At 44.8% G+C, this 23,779-nt stretch overlaps 1 protein-coding gene across 4 annotated transcripts in view; it reads left to right on the top strand.

Annotated features, from left to right (window-relative positions):
- The first annotated feature begins 6,788 nt into the window (after positions 1-6,788).
- LOC130275364 (vomeronasal type-2 receptor 116-like) overlaps positions 6,789-23,779 on the top strand; it is a 204,744-nt gene continuing 187,753 nt past the window's right edge. Inside the window, exon 1 of one of the 4 annotated variants that reach the window (XM_056523240.1) lies at positions 6,789-6,923. In XM_056523240.1, coding sequence (XP_056379215.1) covers positions 6,865-6,923 — 59 coding nt within the window. In that variant the 5' untranslated portion in view covers positions 6,789-6,864. Of the gene's footprint in view, positions 7,094-23,779 lie in introns of all 4 variants that reach the window. The other 3 variants (XM_056523243.1, XM_056523244.1, XM_056523242.1) reach the window with 3 other exon arrangements.

The raw sequence follows: 23,779 nt of genomic DNA, 5'->3' as shown, positions 1-23,779 counted from the left end.
ATCCCCTCCGGCTAGCGGCGGGGGTCCGGGAATGGACAGGACGTACTCCTACGTCCTCGGTCCTTAAGGACTCGGAAACGGGGGCGTAGGAGTACGTCCATTGTCCTTAACCCCTTGAGGATCGGGGGTTTTTTTTTTTTTTGCATTTTCGTTTTTTGCTCCTTGCCTTTAAAAAATCATAACTCTTTCAATTTTGCACCTACAAATCCATATGATGACTTATTTTTTGCGCCACCAATTCTACTTTGTAATGGCATAAGTCATTTTGCCCAAAATTCTATGGTGAAATGGAAAAAAAAAATCATTGTGCAACAAAATTGAAAAAAACACGCCGTTTTGTAACTCTTGGGGGCTTCCGTTTCTACGTAGTAAATTTTTCGGTAAAAATGACACCTTATCTTTATTCTGTAGGTCCATACGATTAAAATGATACCCTACTTATATAGGTTTGATTTTGTCGTACTTCTGAAAAAAATCATAACTACATGAAGGAAAATTTAATCGTTTAAAATTGTCATCTTCTGACCCCTATAACTTTTTTATTTTTCCGTGTATGGGGCGGTATGAGGGCTCATTTTTTGCGCCATGATCTGAAGTTTTTAACGGTATCATTTTTGTATTGATAGGACTTATTGAATTTTTTTGCGCGCACGCCATTGACCGAGCGGTTTAATTAATGATATATTTTTATAATTCGGACATTTCCGCACGCGGTGATACCATATATGTTTATTTTTATTTACACTGTGGTTTTTTTTAATGGGAAAAGGGGGGTGATTCAAACTTTTAATAGGGGAGGAGTTAAATGATCTTTATTCACTTTTTTTTTTCACTTTTTTTTTGCAATGTTATAGGTCCCATAGGGACCTATAACACTGCACACACTGATCTTCATCATTGATCACTGGTTTCTCATAGGAAACCATTGATCGACGATTCTGCCGCATGACTGCTCATGCCTGGATCTCAGGCACTGAGCAGTCATTCGGCGATCGGACAGCGAGGAGGCAGGTAGGGGCCCTCCCGCTGTCCTGTAAGCTGTTCGGGATGCCGCGATTTTGCCGCGGCTATCCCGAACAGCCCACTGAGTTAACCGGCAGCTTTCACTTTCGGTTTTAGCCACGCGGCTCAGCTCTGAGCGCGCGGCTAAAGGGTTAATAGCGCTGCGCGCCGCGATCGGCGCTGCGCGCTATTAGCGGCGGGTCCCGGGCCCGCCGTGATATGATGCGGGGTTACCGTGTAACCCCGCGTTATATCAGGAGAGCAGGACCAAGGACGTACCGGTACGTCCTTGGTCCTTAAGGGGTTAAAGTAGTATCAGATTATATATCATTAATGGGTTCAGTATTACCTCATACATCATATACAGTGGTCCCTCAGGTTACAATATTAATTGGTTCCAGGAGGACCATTGTATGTTGAAACCATTGCATGTTGAGACCATAACTCTATGGAAACTTGGTAATTGGTTCTGAAGCCACCAAAATGTCATCACAAATATAGGAAAAAGTGAGGATTAAAGAAAAATAAGTAGATAACTAATATAGATAAAGGAAGTCCTTTCATATAAAAGTAAGAAAGATCTGCCTGGAGCTGTAAATCACTGTCTATTTCAGTGTATTCCAACCAGGGTGCTTCCAGCTGTTGCAAAGCTACAACTCCCAGTATGGCTGTCCGGGGATGCTGGGAGTTGTAATTTTGCAACAGCTGGAGGCACCCTCATTGGGAAACACACGTCTATGTAGAGAACACATGTCCTATAAAAAAGTAAAATGGAGCCGCCCTTACTTGGTGTCCAAAGGAGCAGCTTACTAAGGCACATGGTTAAAAGTAGTACAGAACATGTAATACCTCCCTGTACTTTAGGGGGTGATACCAGACAGACATTCAGTGAATGCACATTAGGAATACGCAGGTTTTACCAGTGAATGCCCATTCTGATTGGTCAGTTCTTACAGTCATTGACATGTTTCGCAGATTCCATAGCATTGTATGTTGAGTCTGGTTTCAAGTTACAATGGTCCAGAATAGACCATTGTATGTTGAAACTATTGTATGTTGAGGCAATTGTAAGTTGAGGGATCATACTAGAGTAGTATCAGATTATATATCATTTATGGGATCAGTATTACCTCATACATCATACATTAGTGTAGTATCACAATATATAAAATTTGTGGGTTCAGTATTACCTCATACAAAGCTGATTTTACTTCACTTAATTTCACTTCACTTGATTTCACCGCGGCGGTCCCGAACAGCCTGAGTGACTAGCCAGGATAGTTTCACTTTCACTTTAGAAGCGGCGGTCAGCTTTGATCGCCGCTTCTAAAGGGTTAATACCGCACATTGCCGCGATCGGCGATGTGTGGTATTAGCCGCGGGTCCCGGCCGTTGATGAGCACCGGGACCGACGCGATGTGTATCAGAATATATATCATTTATGGGTTCAGTATTACCTCATACATCATATATTAGAGTAGTATCAGATTGTATATAATTTATGGGTTCAGTATTACCTCATACATCATATCAGGGATGTGGAATTCCTATCGCCCGACGCCCGGGACTAGCAGTTTTGGGCGCCGGACAGGTGAATTTGTCCGGCCCTTAGCCCGTCTTCGGGCAAGCAGGGCCGGACCTGACAAGTGCGGCAGCGATCTGCAGTCTGTATGGAGATGGCTCCCAACTCCTGCCCGCTCCGTACTCTGCAGCCTGTGTCCTCGGCAGGGGAGATGAGAAGCTGTGTACAGTATTTGTCTTCTCTCCCCTGCTCTGCAGACGTGCGAGGGGAGATGAGGGGGCGTGGCTTCTTTCTCCCCGTGCAGACCTGCGTCCTTTGCCTTCACTCCCCGCACGTCTGCACGGGCAGATGCATGCGGCGCTCACAGGGGAGTATGGAGCGGGCTCGGGATTCCTGCCCGCTCCATACTCTGCAGCCCCCGGCTGTTCTCAGTAGCCGGGGGCCGCCGCTAATAGCCAGCCGCGGCTGGCTATTAACCCTTTAGATCGCCGCTGTCAAAGCTGACAGCGGTGTCTAAAGGGACATGTGAATGCTCCCTGGTGGGCTAGTAGGGTGGATCGCCCCCCCGCAGCGCGATCGCAGGGGGGCGATCCACTATGGAGGTAGCCGGAGGGCTTACCTCTGTTCCCTGCTGTACCGCTCTGTCATTGATAGATCCTGACTGGACCAGGCTCTATCAATGGATCACAGAGCACACAGATTAATAGAGTTCAATAGAATCTATTCATCTGTATGAGGAATCTAATGATTCCTCCTATAAGTGTAATAAAGTGTAAAAAAATTTTTTTTATAAAAAAGCTTTAATAAAAGTTTGAAAGACACACATTAACCCAGTGGTCTTCAAACTGTGCCCCTCCAGATGTTACAAAACTACAATTCCCAGCATGCCAGGACAGCCGTTGGCTGTCCGGGCATGCTAGGAGTTGTAGTTTTGCAACATCTGGAGGGCCACAGTTTGAAGACCGCTGCATTAACCCCTTCCATGTTAAAAGTTCAAATCACCCCCTTTTCCTATATAAAAACATGCAAACATAATAAAAATAAACATATTTGGTATCGCTTCCTGCGTAATTGTACAACCTATTAAAATATAACATTATGTATCCCGTACGGTAAATGTAAAAAAAATACCAAACCGCAGAATTGCAATTTTTATAATATCCCCGAAAAAAAGTTAAAAAGCGATTAAAAAGTCAGATCAATACCAAAATGGTACCGATACAAAAAACAGATTATGGCGCAAAAAATGAGCCCTCATACAGCCTGGTATGCGGGGAAAAAAAAAAGCTACAGGGGTTGAAAAATGGCAATTAAAAAATGTTTTAAAAAGTTCAGAATTAGTAAAACATGACGTAAACGATACAAATCTGGGATCGCTGTAATCAGGCGCCTAAAGTATAAAACTAACATGTTACCTCAACCACAAGGTAAATGGCGCAGAAAAGAATAACCCCAAATCTGCAAAATTATCTTTTACTATTTCAATTTCACTTCCCTTTATATATATATATATATATATATTTATTTATTTTTTTTGTTCAGAGAATATGTTATTGAAAAATTAAATAGTAGGTAGTTATGGCTATTATAGGGCGAGGAGGAAAAAATTAGAGCATAAAAGCGAAAATTGGTGCGGACAAGTGGATCGCCATGAGGGACAAGTAGATTTTGCTCCATTTTAGTCCCGTGGACAAGTAGTTTTTTTATAAAATTTCCACACCCCTGCATATACTAGAGTAGTATCAGATTATGTATAATTTATGGGATCAGTATTACCTCATACATCATATATTACAGTAGTCTCAGAATATATATAATTTATGGGTTCAGTATTACCTCATACATCATATATTAGAGTAATATCAGATTACGGTATATATAATTTATGGGTTCAGTATTACCTCATACATCAAATATTAGAGTAGTATCAGATTATATATAATTTATGGGTTCAGTATTACCTCATACATCATATATTAGAGTAATATCAGATTATATATCATTTATGGGTTCAGTATTACCTCATACATCATATATTAGAGTAATATCAGATTATATATAATTTATGAGTTCAGTATTACCTCATACATCATATATTAGAGTAGTATCAGAATATATATATAATTTACGGGTTCAGTATTACCTCATACATCAAATATTAGAGTAGTATCAGAATATATATAATTTATGGGTTCAGTATACATCATATATTAGAGTAATATCAGATTATATATAATTTATGGGTTCAGTATTACCTCATACATCATATATTAGATTGGTATCAGATTATATATCATTTATGGGATCAGTATTCCCTCATACATCATATATTATAGTATCAGATTATATATAATTTATGGGATCAGTATTCCCTCATACATCATATATTAGAGTAGTATCAGATTATATATAATTTATGGGTTCAGTATTACCTCATACATCATATATTAGAGTAGTATCAGAATATATATATAATTTACGGGTTCAGTATTACCTCATACATCAAATATTAGAGTAGTATCAGAATATATATAATTTATGGGTTCAGTATACATCATATATTAGAGTAATATCAGATTATATATAATTTATGGGTTCAGTATTACCTCATACATCATATATTAGATTGGTATCAGATTATATATCATTTATGGGATCAGTATTCCCTCATACATCATATATTATAGTATCAGATTATATATAATTTATGGGATCAGTATTCCCTCATACATCATATATTAGAGTAGTATCAGATTATATATAATTTATGGGATCAGTATTACCTCATACATCATATATTAGAGTAATATCAGATTATATATAATTTATGGGATCAGTATTACCTCATACATCAAATGTTAGAGTAATATCAGATTATATATAATTTATGGGTTCAGTATTACTTCATACATCAAATATTAGAGTAGTATCAGATCATATATAATTTATGGGATCAGTATTACCTCATACATCATATATTAGTGTAGTATCAGATTATATATAATTTATGGGATCAGTATTACCTCATAAATCATATATTAGAGTAGTATCAGATTACATATAATTTATGGGTTCAGTATTACCTCATACATCATTTATTAGAGTAATATCAGATTATATATAATTTATGGGATCAGTATTACCTCATACATCATATATTAGAGTAGTATCAGATTACATATAATTTATGGGTTCAGTATTACTTCATACATCAAATATTAGAGTAGTATCAGATCATATATAATTTATGGGATCAGTATTACCTCAGATTATATATAATGTATGGGTTCATATTAGAGTAGTATCAGATTATATATAATTTATGGGTTCAGTATTACCTCATACATCATTTTTAGATTAGTATCAGATTATGTATTATTTATGGGTTCAGTATTACTTCATACATCAAATATTAGAGTAGTATCAGATTATATATAATTTATGGGATCAGTATTACCTCATAAATCATATATTAGAGTAGTATCAGATTATATATAATTTATGGGATCAGTATTACCTCATAAATCATATATTAGAGTAGTATCAGATTACATATAATTTATGGGTTCAGTATTACCTCATACATCATATATTAGAGTAGTATCAGAATATATATATAATTTATGGGTTCAGTATTACCTCATAAATCATATATTAGAGTAGTATCAGATTACATATAATTTATGGGTTCAGTATTACTTCATACATCAAATATTAGAGTAGTATCAGATCATATATAATTTATGGGATCAGTATTACCTCAGATTATATATAATGTATGGGTTCATATTAGAGTAGTATCAGATTACATATAATTTATGGGTTCAGTATTACCTCATACATCATATATTAGAGTAGTATCAGATTATATATACTTTATGGGTTCAGTATTACCTCATACATCATTTTTAGATTAGTATCAGATTATGTATTATTTATGGGTTCAGTATTACTTCATACATCAAATATTAGAGTAGTATCAGATCATATATAATTTATGGGATCAGTATTACTTCATACATCAAATATTAGAGTAGTATCAGATCATATATAATTTTTGGGATCAGTATTACCTCATACATCATATATTAGAGTAGTATCAGATCATATATAATTTATGGGATCAGTATTACCTCATACATCATTTATTAGATTAGTATCAGATTATATATCATTTATGGGATCAGTATTACCTCATACATCATATATTAGATTAGTATCAGATTATATATCACTTATGGGATCAGTATTACCTCAGTGAATTCTTTAGTCAGCTCATGTCTCTCACTTACCTCACACATTACAGATGCTGCCGTGTACACTCTCTGTAGACATGGCTGATGTATCACAGAATACTGAATGGAGTCCTGTGTGATAGGAGAGGACAGAGGCTTTACAGGTATTTGCCATAACTTTGGTCAATGGGGGATCTGGGGGGGGGTCACATATACTGGACCCTGGTGAGAGGAGCAGCCGGGGAGAAGACATGTCAGAGAGGAGGAGTCTGTATGGAGGCTGCATTGCTCTCATACTCTCCTCATGTCTACTATGTCTGTATAGTGACTAACGGTATGTTGTGTATTCTGCCTATGCTTTGTAGTGACTATGTATACTAACTATGCTGTGTTTAGTGACTATGTTGCGTACATTGGCTGTGCTGTGTATACTGAATATGATGTGTATACTGGCTGTGCTGTGCATACTGACTATGCTGTGTACAGTGACTATGCTGTGTATACTGACTATGCTGTGTATACTGACTATGCTGTGTACAGTGACTATGATGTGTATACTGACTATGCTGTGTATATTGACTATGCTGTGTACAGTGACTATGATGTGTATACTAACTATGCTGTGTACAGTGACTGATGTGTTTACTGACTATGCTGTGTAGTGACACTGGCTGTGCTGTGTTTATTGACTATGGTGTGTATACTGACTATGCTGTGTACAGTGACTATGATGTGTATACTGACTATGCTGTGTACAGTGACTATGATGTGTATACTGACTATGCTGTGTACAGTGACTATGATGTGTATACTGACTATGCTGTGTACAGTGACTATGATGTGTATACTAACTATGCTGTGTACAGTGACTATGATGTGTATACTGACTATGCTGTGTACAGTGACTATGATGTGTATACTGACTATGCTGTGTACAGTGACTATGATGTGTATACTGACTATGCTGTGTACAGTGACTATGATGTGTATACTGACTATGCTGTGTACAGTGACTATGCTGTGTATACTGACTTTGCTGTGTAGAGTGACTATGATGTGTATACTGACTATGCTGTGTACACTGGCTGTGCTGTGTTTATTGACTATGGTGTGTATACTGACTATGCTGTGTACACTGGCTATGCTGTGTATACTGGCTGTACATAGAGTCACATCTATGTGTTGTGTAAACTGACTTGTTGTGTATAGTAACTATGATGTGTATACTGGCTGTGCTGTGTATATTGGCTATGCTGTGTATACTGGCTGTGCTGTGTTTGTTGACTATGCTTTGTGTACTTGCTGTACATAGTGACTGTGTTGTGTATGCTGACTTTTCTGTGTATAGTAACTATGATGTGTATACTAGCCATGCTGTGTATACTGACTTTTCTGTATGTACTGTTCATGCTATGTATACTGCTGTGCTGTGTGTACTGACTATGATGTGTATACTGGCTATGCTGCGTGTATATTGACTATGCTGTGTACACTGGCTGTGCTGTGTGTACTGACTATGCTGTGTACACTGGCTGTGCTGTGTGTACTGACTATGATGTGTATACTGGCTGTGCTGTGTATACTGACTTTGTTGTGTATAGTAACCATGATGTGTATACTGGCTGTGCTGTGTATACTGACTTGGCTGTATGTACTGTTCATGCTATGTATACTGCTGTGCTGTGTGTACTGACTATGATGTGTATACTGGTTGTGCTGTGTATATTGGCTGTGCTGTGTATACTTACTTTGCTGTATATACTGTTCATGCTATGTTTACTGCTGTGCTGTATATACTTTCTATGATCTGTATACTGGTTGTGCTGTGTATACTGGCTGTGCTATGTATACTGACTTTGCTGTATATACTGACTTTGCTGTATATACTGTTCATGCTATGTATACTGCTGTGCTGTGTGTACTGACCATGATCTGTATACTGGCTGTGCTGTGTATACTGACTATGATGTGTATACTGTCTGTGCTTTGTGCAGTGACTATGTTGTGTATACTGACTATCACCTTAACCCCTTAAGGAACCGGGGTTTTTCAGTTTTTGCATTTTCGTTTTTTCCTCCTTACCTTTTAAAAATCATAACTCTTTCAATTTTCCACCTAAAAATCCATATTATGGCTTATTTTTTGCATCACAAATTCTACTTTGCAGTGACATTAGTCATTTTACCCAAAAATTCACGGCGAATTGGAAAAAAAAATCATTGTGCTACAAAATCGAAGAAAAGACACCATTTTGTAACTTTTGGGGGCTTCCGTTTCTACGCAGTGCATATTTCGGTAAAAATTACACATTATCATTATTCTGTAGGTCCATACGATTAAAATGATCCCCTACTTATATAGGTTTGATTTTGTCGTACTTCTGGAAAAAATCATAACTACATGCAGGAAAATTTATACGTTTAAAAATGTCCTATTCTGACCCCTATAACTTTTTTATTTTTCCATGTACAGGGCGGTATGAGGGCTAATTTTTTTGTGCCGTGATCTGAAGTTTTTATCAGTACCATTTTTGTTTTGATCTGACTTTTTGATCACTTTTTCTAAAAATTTTAATGGAATAAAAAGTTACCAAAAATACGCTTTTTTGGACTTTACGCCATTGGCCGTGCGGTTTAATTAATGATATATTTTTATAGTCCGGACATTTACGCACGCGGCTATACCACATATGTTTATTTTTATTTACACTGTTTTATGTTATTTTATGGGAAAAGGGGTTTGATTCAAACTTTTGTTAGGGAAGGGGTTAAATGATCTTTATTAACACTTTTTTTAACCTTTTTTTGCAGTGTTATAGCTCCCATAGGGACCAATAACACTGCACACACCAATCTTTTACACAGATCACAGGTGTGTATTAACACACCTGTGATCAGGGTTATCGGCGCTTGACTGCTCCTGCCTGGATCTCAGGCACGGAGCAGTCATTCGCCAATCGGACACCGAGGAGGCAGGTAAGGTCTCTCCCGGTGTCTGTAAGCTGTTCGGGACGCCGCAATTTAACAGCAGCTGGGATACTTTCACTTTCGCTTCAGACGTGGCGCTCAGCTTTGATCGCCGCGTCTGAAGGGTTAATACAGGGCATCACCGCGATCGGTGATGTCCTGTATTAGCCGCGGGTCCCGGCCATTGATGGCCGCCGGGACCGACCCAATATGATGCGGGGATACCGCGTGACCCTGCGGCATATCGCGGGAGCCTGCGGAGGACGTAAATATACGTCCTTCGTCATTAAGGGGTTAAGGACGGAGCGTTTTTCCGTTTTTGCACTTTCCTTTTTTCCTCCTCAACTTTTAAAAATCATAACCCTTTAAATTTTGCACCTACAGACCCATATAATGGCTTGTTGTTTGCGCCACCAAATCAGCATTGTAATGACAACAGTCATTTTACCCAAAAATCTACGGCAAAACCAAACAAAATAATATTTGTGGGAGAAAATTTAAAAAATAAAACACAATTTTGCAAATTTGAGGGGCTTCTGTTTCAATGCAGTGCCTTTTTGTGTAAAAATGATACCTTATCTTTATTCTGTAGGTCCATACAATTAAAATAATACACAATTTAGGCTACATTCACACTGGCTGTTGTCTTCCGGCAGTGTGAAGCCTGTTATTTTAGGATCGAGAATAGCCGGAGAAAAAATAGTGCTTGCACCGTCTTTTTTTCCGGCTATTCTCTCCGAAAATAAGGGCGCCCGACGGACCCAATTGACTATAATGGGGTCCATCGGGACCAGTTATTGGCCTTTATGACCCATCAAAATTATGGCCGTCAAATTGCAAAAAAAATTAAATAAAAAGAGGGAGTTTGACGGCCATATTTGACGGGGCATACTGGCAGTGTGAAAGGGGCCTTATATAGGTTTGATTTTGTCGTACGTCTGGTAAAGATCATAACTACATTCACCAAAATGAATATGTTTAAAAATGTCCTCTTCTGACCCCTATAACTTTTTTATTTTTTAGCATGCGGGGCGGTATGAGGGCTCATTTTTTGTGCAGTGATCTGAAGTTTTTATCGTTACCATTTTTGTTTTGATCAGACTTTTTAATTGCTTTTTATTCATTTTTCTATGGTTTGAAAAGGGACCAAAAATACGCTATTTTGGAATATTTTTTTATGTGTATGCCATTGACCGTGCGGTTAATTAATGAATTATTTTTATAAAAGGGAAATATTCAAACTTTTATTAGGGAAGTGGTTAAATCACATTTATTAACTATTTTTTTACACTTTTTTTTAAAAATTTTCTAGCCCCCATAGGGGACTATAACAAGCAATACCTTGATTGCAGACACTGATCAATGCTATGATATAGCATAGCATTGATCAGTGTTATCGGCGTTCCACTCGGCGATCGGACAATGAGGAGGCTGGTAGGGACCCTTCTTGTGTCCTCACAGCTGATCAGGACACCGCAGCTGAACACCACATCTAAAGGGTTAATACCAGGCATCACTATGTTTAATAATGTCCGGTATTAGCCATGGGTCCTGGCTATGGTAAGCCACATGACCCCACTTTATAGCACAGGAGCGAGCACAGGGCATCCTTAAGTGGTTAAGGACCAAGGGCGTACCTGTACACCCTGGTCCTGCTCCTGTACTATAACACAGGATCACGGGCTGACTGCACGTCATAGCTTGGTGGTCCCAGTGGCTATCAATGGCCAGGACCCGTGACTAATTCTGGATTTCACGTTATACACCTGCTGGTGTATTAAAGAAAAAAAAGTTTTTCCTGTGTACAAATACGCTTTTTCAGTGGCCTTATCATTGCAAAGGGCCTACATACAAGCAAATAGTGTACCATATACTACCTTTTTTTCTGTCTCTGTGTAAATTCAGTGTTGTACCACATGTTATACACCTGCCGGTGTATTAAAGAATTTTTTTTTTCCTGCGTACAAATACGCTTAACAGTGGCCTTATCATTGCAAAGGGCCTAAATACAAGCAAATAGCGTACCATATACCACCTTTTTTTCTGTCTCTGTGCTAAATTCAGTGTTATACCATACGTTATACACCTGCCGGTGTATTAAAGAAAAAAAAAATTTTTTCTGAGGACAAATACGCTTTTTCAGTGGCCTTATCATTGCAAAGGGCCTACATACAAGCAAATAGCGTACCATATACCACCTTTTTTTCTCTCTCTGTGCTAAATTCAGTGTTATACCACACGTTATACACCTGCCGGTGTATTAAAGAAAAAAAAGGTTTTCCTGCGTACAAATACGCTTAACAGTGGCCTTATCATTGCAAAGGGCCTAAATACAAGCAAATAGTGTACCATATACTACCTTTTTTCCAGTCTCTGTGCTAAATTAAGTGTTATACCACACGTTATACACCTGCCGGTTGTCACGATGCCGGCTGGCAGGTAGTGGATCCTCTGTGCCAGAGAGGGATTGGCGTGGACCGTGCTAGAGGATCGGTTCTAAGTCACTACTGGTTTTCACCAGAGCCCGCCGCAAAGCGGGATGGTCTTGCTGCGGCGGTAGTGACCAGGTCGTATCCCCTAGCAACGGCTCAACCTCTCTGGCTGCTGAAGATAGGCGCGGTACAAGGGAGTAGACAGAAGCAAGGTCGGACGTAGCAGAAGGTCGGGGCAGGCAGCAAGGATCGTAGTCAGGGGCAACGGCAGGAGGTCTGGAACACAGGCTAGGAACACACAAGGAAACGCTTTCACTGGCACTAAGGCAACAAGATCCGGCGAGGGAGTGAAGGGGAAGTGAGGTGATATAGGGAAGTGCACAGGTGTAAACACTAATTGGAACCACTGCGCCAATCAGCGGCGCAGTGGCCCTTTAAATCGCAAAGACCCGGCGCGCGCGCGCCCTAGGGAGCGGGGCCGCGCGCGCCGGGACAGAACTGACGGAGAGCGAGTCAGGTACGGGAGCCGGGGTGCGCATCGCGAGCGGGCGCTACCCGCATCGCGAATCGCATCCCGGCCAGAGGCGGTATCGCAGCGCCCCGGGTCCGTGGAACCGACCGGAGCGCTGCAGTGAGAGGAGTGTAGCGAGCGCTCCGGGGAGGAGCGGGGACCCGGAGCGCTCGGCGTAACAGTACCCCCCCCCTTGGGTCTCCCCCTCTTCTTGGAGCCTGAGAACCTGAGGACCAGACTTTTGTCCAGGATATTGTCCTCAGGTTCCCAGGACCTCTCTTCAGGACCACAACCCTCCCAATCCACTAAAAAGAAGGTTTTCCCTCTGACCTTTTTAGATGCTAAAATTTCTTTGACGGAGAAGATGTCCGAGGAGCCGGAGACAGGAGTGGGGGGAACAGATTTGGGAGAGAAACGGTTAATGATAAGTGGTTTAAGAAGAGAAACATGAAAGGCATTAGGAATACGAAGAGAAGGAGGAAGAAGAAGTTTGTAAGAGACAGGATTAATCTGGCGCAAAATCTTGAAAGGACCAAGATAGCGTGGTCCCAACTTATAGCTAGGGACACGGAAGCGGACATATTTGGCGGAGAGCCATACCTTGTCTCCAGGGGAAAAAATGGGAGGAGCTCTTCTTTTCTTATCCGCGAATCTCTTCATGCGTGAAGAAGCCTGTAAGAGAGAATTTTGGGTCTCTCTCCATATGATGGAAAGATCACGAGAAATTTCATCCACAGCGGGCAGACCAGAGGGCAAGGGGGTAGGGAGGGGGGGAAGAGGGTGACGGCCGTACACCACGAAAAACGGGGATTTGGAGGAAGATTCAGAGATTCTGAAATTATACGAGAATTCGGCCCAAGGTAGAAGATCTGCCCAGTCATCCTGGCGGGAGGAAACAAAATGTCGTAAATAGTCACCCAAGATCTGGTTAATTCTTTCTACTTGTCCATTGGATTGAGGATGGTATGCAGAAGAAAAATTTAATTTAATCTTGAGTTGTTTACAGAGAGCCCTCCAGAATTTAGACACAAATTGGACGCCTCTATCCGAGACGATCTGCGTAGGCAACCCGTGAAGACGAAAAATGTGTACAAAAAATTGTTTAGCCAACTGAGGCGCTGAAGGAAGACCAGGAAGAGGGATGAAATGTGCCATTTTGGAGAATCGATCAACGACCACCCAAATAACAGTGTTGCCATGGGATGGGGGTAAGTCAGTAATAAAATCCATACCAATCAGAGACCAAGGTTGTTCGGGAACAGGCAGAGGAAGAAGAAAACCAGCGGGCTTCAGGCGAGGAGTCTTATCCCGGGCACAGATAGTGCAGGCTCGCACAAAGTCCACCACATCAGTCTCTAGAGTCGGCCACCAATAGAAGCGAGAGATGAGTTGCACAGATTTCTTGATGCCCGCATGACCTGCGAGATGGGAGGAGTGACCCCATTTGAGGATTCCGAGGCGTTGGCGTGGAGAAACAAAGGTCTTTCCGGGAGGAGTTTGCCTGATGGAGGCTGGAGAAGTGGAAATCAGGCAGTCAGGAGGAATGATGTGTTGAGGAGAGAGTTCAATTTCAGAAGCATCTGAGGAACGAGAGAGAGCATCGGCCCTAATGTTCTTATCAGCAGGCCGAAAGTGAATTTCAAAATTAAATCGGGCAAAGAACAGAGACCACCTGGCCTGACGAGGATTCAGCCGTTGGGCAGACTCGAGGTATGAGAGGTTCTTGTGATCGGTGTAAATAATAACTGGAAATCTTGATCCCTCCAGCAGATGCCTCCATTCCTCAAGTGCTAATTTAATGGCTAGAAGCTCTCGATCCCCGATGGAGTAGTTCCTCTCCGCCGGAGAGAAGGTCCTAGAAAAAAAACCACAAGTAACAGCATGCCCGGAAGAGTTTTTTTGTAGAAGGACAGCTCCAGCTCCCACTGAGGAGGCATCAACCTCCAATAGGAAGGGTTTAGATGGGTCAGGTCTGGAGAGCACGGGAGCCGAAGAGAAGGCAGACTTGAGTCGTTTAAAGGCGTCTTCCGCTTGAGGAGGCCAAGACTTGGGATCGGCATTTTTTTTGGTTAAAGCCACAATAGGAGCCACAATGGTAGAAAAATGTGGAATAAATTGCCTGTAATAATTGGCGAACCCCAAAAAACGTTGGATGGCACGGAGTCCGGAGGGGCGTGGCCAATCTAAGACGGCAGAGAGTTTATCTGGATCCATTTGTAGTCCCTGGCCAGAGACCAAGTATCCTAGAAAAGGAAGAGATTGGCATTCAAACAGACATTTCTCAATTTTAGCATAGAGTTGATTGTCACGAAGTCTCTGAAGAACCATACGGACATGCTGGCGGTGTTCTTCTAGATTGGCCGAAAAAATTAGGATATCATCAAGATATACAACAACACAGGAGTATAACAGATCACGAAAAATTTCATTAACAAAGTCTTGGAAGACAGCAGGGGCGTTGCACAGGCCAAAGGGCATGACCAGATACTCAAAGTGTCCATCTCTGGTGTTAAATGCTGTTTTCCACTCATCCCCCTCTCTGATGCGGATGAGGTTATAGGCGCCTCTTAAGTCCAATTTAGTAAAGATGTGGGCACCTTGGAGGCGATCAAAGAGTTCAGAGATGAGGGGTAAGGGGTAGCGGTTCTTAACCGTGATTTTATTAAGTCCGCGGTAGTCAATGCAAGGACGTAGAGAGCCATCTTTTTTGGACACAAAGAAAAATCCGGCTCCGGCAGGAGAGGAGGATTTACGGATAAAGCCCTTTTTTAGATTCTCCTGGACGTATTCAGACATGGCAAGAGTCTCTGGGGCAGAGAGAGGATAAATTCTGCCCCGGGGTGGAGTAGTGCCCGGGAGGAGGTCGATAGGACAATCATAAGGCCTGTGAGGAGGTAGAGTCTCCGCTTGTTTTTTGCAGAAAACATCCGCGAAGTCCATATAGGCCTTAGGGAGACCGGTTACTGGAGGAAGCAGAGAGTTACGGCAAGGGTTACTGGGAACCGGTTTTAGACAGTCCTTGGAACAAGAGGGCCCCCAACTCTTGATCTCCCCAGTGGACCAATCCAGGGTTGGGGAATGAAGTTGAAGCCAGGGAAGTCCAAGGAGAATTTCCGAGGTGCAATTGGGGAGGACCAAAAGTTCAATCCTCTCGTGATGAGATCCGATGCTCATTAGAAGGGGCTCCGTGCGGAAACGTATGGAACAGTCCAATCTTTCATTGTTTATACAATTGATGTAAAGGGGTCTGGTGAGACTGGTCACTGGGATGTTGAACCTGTTGACGAGAGAGGCCAAAATAAAATTTCCTGCAGATCCAGAGTCCAAGAAGGCCACAGAAGAGAAGGAGAAGGCAGAGGCAGACATCCGCACAGGCACAGTAAGACGTGGAGAAGCAGAGTGGACATCAAGGATTGTCTCACCTTTGTGCGGAGTCAGGGTACGTCTTTCCAGGCGGGGAGGGCGGATAGGACAATCCCTCAGGAAGTGTTCGGTACTAGCACAGTACAGGCAGAGGTTCTCCATGCGGCGTCGTGTCCTCTCTTGAGATGTCAGGCGAGACCGGTCGACCTGCATAGCCTCCACGGCGGGAGGCACAGGAACAGATTGCAGGGAACCAGAGGAGAGAGGAGCCGAGGAGAAGAAACGCCTCGTGCGAACAGAGTCCATATCTTGGCGGAGCTCCTGACGCCTTTCGGAAAAACGCATGTCAATGCGAGTGGCTAGGTGAATAAGTTCATGAAGATTAGCAGGCATTTCTCGTGCGGCCAGAACATCTTTAATGTTGCTGGATAGGCCTTTTTTAAAGGTCGCGCAGAGGGCCTCATTGTTCCAGGATAATTCAGAAGCAAGAGTACGGAATTGTACGGCATACTCGCCAACGGAAGAATTACCCTGGACCAGGTTCAACAGGGCAGTCTCAGCAGAAGAGGCTCGGGCAGGTTCCTCAAAGACACTTCGAATTTCCGAGAAGAAGGAGTGTACAGAGGCAGTGACGGGGTCATTGCGGTCCCAGAGCGGTGTGGCCCAAGCCAGGGCTTTTCCAGACAGCAGGCTGACTACGAAAGCCACCTTAGACCTTTCAGTGGGGAACTGGTCCGACATCATCTCCAAGTGTAATGAACATTGGGAAAGGAAGCCACGGCAAAACTTAGAGTCCCCATCAAATTTATCCGGCAAGGATAGTCGTAGTCCAGAAGCGGCCACTCGCTGCGGGGGAGGTACAGGAGCTGGCGGAGGAGATGGTTGCTGGAGCTGTGGTAGTAACTGTTGTAGCATAACAGTCAGTTGAGACAGCTGTTGGCCTTGTTGCGCAATCTGTTGTGACTGCTGGGCGACCACCGTGGTGAGGTCAGCGACAACTGGCAGAGGAACTTCAGCGGGATCCATGGCCGGATCTACTGTCACGATGCCGGCTGGCAGGTAGTGGATCCTCTGTGCCAGAGAGGGATTGGCGTGGACCGTGCTAGAGGATCGGTTCTAAGTCACTACTGGTTTTCACCAGAGCCCGCCGCAAAGCGGGATGGTCTTGCTGCGGCGGTAGTGACCAGGTCGTATCCCCTAGCAACGGCTCAACCTCTCTGGCTGCTGAAGATAGGCGCGGTACAAGGGAGTAGACAGAAGCAAGGTCGGACGTAGCAGAAGGTCGGGGCAGGCAGCAAGGATCGTAGTCAGGGGCAACGGCAGGAGGTCTGGAACACAGGCTAGGAACACACAAGGAAACGCTTTCACTGGCACTAAGGCAACAAGATCCGGCGAGGGAGTGAAGGGGAAGTGAGGTGATATAGGGAAGTGCACAGGTGTAAACACTAATTGGAACCACTGCGCCAATCAGCGGCGCAGTGGCCCTTTAAATCGCAAAGACCCGGCGCGCGCGCGCCCTAGGGAGCGGGGCCGCGCGCGCCGGGACAGAACTGACGGAGAGCGAGTCAGGTACGGGAGCCGGGGTGCGCATCGCGAGCGGGCGCTACCCGCATCGCGAATCGCATCCCGGCCAGAGGCGGTATCGCAGCGCCCCGGGTCCGTGGAACCGACCGGAGCGCTGCAGTGAGAGGAGTGTAGCGAGCGCTCCGGGGAGGAGCGGGGACCCGGAGCGCTCGGCGTAACACCGGTGTATTAAAGAAAAAAATTAAGTTTTTCCTGCGTATAAATACGCTTAACAGTGCGCTCATCATTGCAAAGGGAAAACATACAACCAAGTAGTGTACTATTTAGTACCTGTATTTCGGTCTCAGTGCTAAATTCAGTGCTATTCCACACATTAGTATACTCCGGCTGGTGTATACAACAAAAAAAGAGTTTTTTTCTGCGTATAAATACGCTTAACAGTGCGCTCATCATTGCAAAGGGCATACATAGAACCAAGTAGTATACTATTTACTACCTGTTATTCTGCCTCTGTGCTAAATTCAGTGCTATTCCACACATTAGTATACCTGCCGGTGTATTTAAAAAAAAAAGTTTTTTTTCTGCGTAGAAATACGCATATCAGTGCGCTCATCATTGCAAAGGGCATACATACAACAAAGGAGTGTACTATTTAGTAACTGTTATTCTGTCTAGGGCCTATATATTTTGAAAGGACAGCCATAAGTAATCGCCTGCTGCTGTTCTATACCCTCATAAACGCACTAAGTATGTCAGGCAGGGAAGTGCCAGGACGTGCGCAGAGAGGGTGCAGAGGCCTACATACGTCAGGCAGAGTTGGCAGCAGACTTGGGGCTAGTGGCAACAGGAGTCGCAGCAATAGGCCTGAGCTCCCGTTAACACCCAGCGGTCGTGTCGTCGACCCATCTCTCCTCGTCAATTGGTTTGCACACTCATCCCCATCATCACAAGCGACATCTCACTACCCCAGTCAATAGTCGGTGGGTTCCTCAGACACAACCCTCAGTTGGCATGGCCCAGGAGCAGTCCCCGTAATCCCATTGCCTTTGTCCTATGCTGGTCCCTCTCCCAAAGAAGTATCTCATACTTTGGGTTCAGCTCCACTATTTAGTGAGGACAATGTAATAGAGGACAGTCAGCAGCTAATGGGAAGCCAAGAATGTGAGGAGACATGCGTCGCTTGCTCTGCAAGGCGGGCAAGTAGTGATGCGGAGAGGGACGTGGGAGGTGGTGTTTCAATTGTTCAGGGTCCTGAGGTAGACACTGTTGTGGAACACGAGGAGGACATCAGTGACGTGCACAAATCTTTTGATGATGATGAAACCGATCGCAATTGGGAGCCGGGTGCAGAAGCCGGGGCTTCATCATCATCAGGAGAAGAGATTTTCTCTTTGTCTATGAGGCAGCAAGGCAGTAACATGGTTGGCAATCAGCATGGTGATGGCAGTAGTGGAAATTCAGGAGCCAAACGTGCCAGGGGGAGACCACCTGCTTTGCGGCAAGCTACCATTCAGGGAGGTAGTGGAACAGGGGTTCCTGGAGACGGCGCCAATAGCAGTGAAATAGTGCGGACTGCGGGTGGGAAAATCAGCTACTCTGCGGTGTGGTTGTTCTTCATAAAGAATCCGGAGGACCTTAGCATAGTCACATGCAAAATCTGTCGGCAGAAAGTGAAGCGTGGCCAGGGTCCCAATCTCGGCACCACAGCCCTGCGTCAACACATGATTCGCCACCATAAAGCGGCCTGGGATAACCGTTGCTCCGAGGTAGTGGTCCAGCCTGCCGCATCACCCAGTGGTCATCCGCTCTCTCCGTCATCCAGCCAAGGCTCCACAACCTCAGCCAAAGGGAGCATTGTGTAAAATCCTCCTTCTTGCGCTCCTGCTTCTTCCGCTTGTAGTCAGTCATTCCGCCAACAATCGATCGGCGAAGCCATGCCCAAGAGACAACAGTATGCGCCCACTCATCCAACAGCGCAGAAGTTGAATATGCTCCTGTCCAAGTTGCTGGTGTTGCAGTCCCTCCCTTTCCAACTAGTGGACTCTGCAGCTTTCAGGGAATTGATGGCTTGTGCCGAGCCGAGGTGGAGAGTCCCAAGCCGTCATTTTTTTGCGAAGAAGGCAGTACCAGCCCTGCATAAGTTTGTACAAGAGAAGGTGGGCCAGTCCTTGAGCCTGTCGGTGTGTTCAAAAGTGCACGGCATCGCCGACGTGTGGAGCTGAAACTACGGGGAGGGACAATACATGTCTTTTATGGCCCACTGGGTAAATGTTGTTCCTGCACTGCCACAACAGCAACTTGGACAGGTCACACCGCTTCCTCCTCCACGCTCTGGCTCCCAGGCAGTTGGTCCTTTTACAGTGAGCGCCTCCTCCTCCCCATGTCCTCGGCCTCCACTGCACGTCCAAATCTCAGTGGCCCTTCATCGTACCACGTGTGTAGGACACAGCGATGTCAAGCCGTCCTTCACATGGTTTGCCTTGGCGAACGGAGTCACACAGGGGGGGGACTGCTGAAGTTCATTAGGGAAGAAATCCGAGTATGGCTTACTCCACAAAATCTGGAAATGGGAACCATAGTGACCGACAATGGGAAGAACATTGTGGCCGCGCTGCGACAAGGAAGTGTGAACCATTTGCCCTGCATGGCAGACGTGTTGAATCTGGTAGTCAAGAAGTTCATCAAGTCTTCACCCCATTTGCAAGACATCCTGACAATGACAAGGAAACTGTGCATGCACTTCAGCCACTCGTACACCGCCAAACACACTTTGCTTGAGCTGCAGCTTCAGAACAATATCCCACAACATAGTCTCATTTGTGACGTTGCCACACGTTGGAATTCCACCCTCCATATGTTGGACAGACTATACAAATAAAGAAAAGCCATCATGGATTTTTTGATGATACAACCAGATAGGAGTACTCCCCTGTGTAACTTCAATGTGAACGAGTGGCAGCTCAGACCTGACACCTGCCGTTTGCTGAGGCCCTTTGAGGAAGCCACATTTTTTGTTAGTCGCTCGAATTACGCCATGAACGATGTAATTCCACTCCTACATTTACTCCAAAAAATGATTGAAAACATGGCTGGTCACAGCAATGGAGATGTTGCGCCTACATCAGAAGACTACATGAGTCCTGTGGGGGATGAACTGGAGGAGGATGATGAGGGGCAGAGCGGAGCACAGTTTATGGTGGATAAGATGGCTGGTGTTTCTGGTGATTGGACAGGAGAGGAGGAGCAGGAGCAGCCAGAGGAGCTGGAGGGTTATTACGAGGGAGGCGAGACAGAGGACATAGACACACCGTGGCAGTATGCAGTCGAGATGGAGGCAGGTAGTCCCAGCGAGTCACAAATGGCACGATGCATGCTGAGTTGCTTGCGTAGTGACCCCCGAATTGTCAAAATTCGTCAGCGCGATGACTTCTGGATCTCCACCTTATTAGGCCCTCGCTACCGGCCCAGAATGGGGGCCTGTTTTACACCCACTGAGAGGGAGGACAAACTGACCTACTCGCAGGTCTGACTCGGGGGGCCCTCTGCGCTCACCTTCCACTGCCACGGCTGCTGGGGAGGGGAGGGGTGGCAGGAGAAGTACCGGCTCAATCAGCAGCAGCCTGAGTCTACAGTCGCTGATGAGTAGCTTCCTTCAGCCGCATAGTGAAGCTACTCATCAGCAGCAGGTGGACATGGAGCAGGACCTGAACCAGCAGGTGGTGGCTTACCTCGATATGACCCTGCCAACAACCGTTGAAGATCAGCTGGACTTCTGGGCAGCCAAACTTGATTTATGGCCGCAACTAGCGGAGTTTGCCCTGGAAAAGCTGTCCTGCCCGGCCAGTAGTGTGCCATCAGTGCAGCCGGAGCCATAGTTACCCCAAGGCAAACTCGTCTGTCAACTAAAAATGTGGAGAGACTGACGTTGTCAAGATGAATCAGGGATGGATCAGCCAGGATTTCCAGCCACCAATGACAGATGGGTCTGAGTAGATTGACCATGCTCCTACAACAACATTTTCTCTATTGTGGTTGGTTATGAAGCCCTCTGGGGCAGATCTGGGCATTGTACGGCCCGCTTGCCACATACGGCCCTTTGATTGGCTCTGACTGGCCCGCGCAGATTGGGGGACAACTATGCTGCCTAATCTGGGGGACAACTATGCTCCTAATCTTGGGGACATCTATGCTGCCTAATCTGGGGGACATCTATGCTGCCTAATCTGGGTGACATCTATGCTGCCTAATCTGGGAGACAACTATGCTCCTTATCTGGGGGACAACTATGCTCCTAATCTGGGGGACAACTATGCTCCTAATCTGGGGGACATCTATGCTGCCTACTCTGGGGGAAAACTATGCTCCTAATCTGGGGGACATCTATGCTGCCTAATCTGGGTGACATCTATGCTGCCTAATCTGGGGGACAACTATGCTGCTAATCTGGGGGACATCTATGCTGCCTAATCTGGGGGACAAGTATGCTCCTAATCTGGGTGACATCTATGCTGCCTAATCTGGGGGACAACTATGCTCCTAATCTGGCCCAAGGCGAACTCGTCTGTCCACAAAAAATGTGGAGAGACTGACGTTTGTCAAGATGAATCAGGGATGGATCAGCCAGGATTTCCAGCCACCAATGACAGATGGGTCTGAGTAGATTGACCATGCTCCTACAACAAAATTACCTCTATTGTGGTTGGTTATGAAACCCTCTGGGGCAGACCTGGGCATTGTACGGCCCGCTTGCCACATACGGCCCTTTGATTGGCTCTGACCGGCCCGCGCAGATTGGGGGACAACTATGCTGCCTAATCTGGGGGACAACTATGCTCCTAATCTTGGGGACATCTATGCTGCCTAATCTGGGGGACATCTATGCTGCCTAATCTGGGTGACATCTATGCTGCCTAATCTGGGAGACAACTATGCTCCTTATCTGGGGGACAACTATGCTCCTAATCTGGGGGACAACTATGCTCCTAATCTGGGGGACATCTATGCTGCCTACTCTGGGGGACAACTATGCTGCTACACTGGGGGACATCTATGCTGCCTAATCTGGGGGACAAGTATGCTCCTAATATGGGTGACATCTATGCTGCCTAATCTGGGGGACAACTATGCTCCTAATCTGGGGGACATCTATTCTGCCTAATCTGGGGGACAAGTATGCTCCTAATCTGGGGGACAAGTATTCTCCTAATCTGGGGGACATCTATGCTGCCTACTCTGGGGGACAAGTATGTTCCTAATCTGGGGGACATCTATGCTGCCTAATGTGGGTGACATCTATGCTGCCTAATCTGGGGGACCACTATGCTCCTAATCTGGGGGACATCTATGCTGCCTAATCTGGGTTACATCTATGCTGCCTTATCTGGAGGACAACTATGCTCCTAATCTGGTGGACATCTATGCTGCCTAATCTGGGCGACAAGTATGCTCCTAATCTGGGGGCCATCTATGCTGCCTACTCTGGGGGACAAGTATGCTCCAAATCTGGGGGACATCTATGCTGCCTAATCTGGGGGACAACTATGCTCCTAATCTGGGGGACAACTAAACTCCTAATCTGGTGGACATCTATGCTGCGTAATCTGGGGGACATCTACGCTGCCTTATCTGGGTGACATCTATGATGCCTAATCTGGGGGACAACTATGCTCCTAATCTGGGGGACATCTATGCTGCCTAATCTGGGGGACAAGTATACTCCTAATCTGGGGGACATCTATGCTGCCTACTCTGGGGGACAAGTATACTCCTAATCTGGGTGACATCTATGCTGCCTAATCTGGGGGACAACTATGCTCCTAATCTGGCCCAAGGCGAACTCGTCTGTCCACAAAAAATGTGGAGAGACTGACGTTTGTCAAGATGAATCAGGGATGGATCAGCCAGGATTTCCAGCCACCAATGACAGATGGGTCTGAGTAGATTGACCATGCTCCTACAACAAAATTACCTCTATTGTGGTTGGTTATGAAACCCTCTGGGGCAGACCTGGGCATTGTACGGCCCGCTTGCCACATACGGCCCTTTGATTGGCTCTGACCGGCCCGCGCAGATTGGGGGACAACTATGCTGCCTAATCTGGGGGACAACTATGCTCCTAATCTTGGGGACATCTATGCTGCCTAATCTGGGGGACATCTATGCTGCCTAATCTGGGTGACATCTATGCTGCCTAATCTGGGAGACAACTATGCTCCTTATCTGGG

Source organism: Hyla sarda, chromosome 6, assembly GCF_029499605.1.
Source record: "Hyla sarda isolate aHylSar1 chromosome 6, aHylSar1.hap1, whole genome shotgun sequence".
Taxonomy (NCBI): Eukaryota; Metazoa; Chordata; class Amphibia; order Anura; family Hylidae; genus Hyla; species Hyla sarda.
This window is presented reverse-complemented; position numbering and strand designations above follow the sequence as displayed.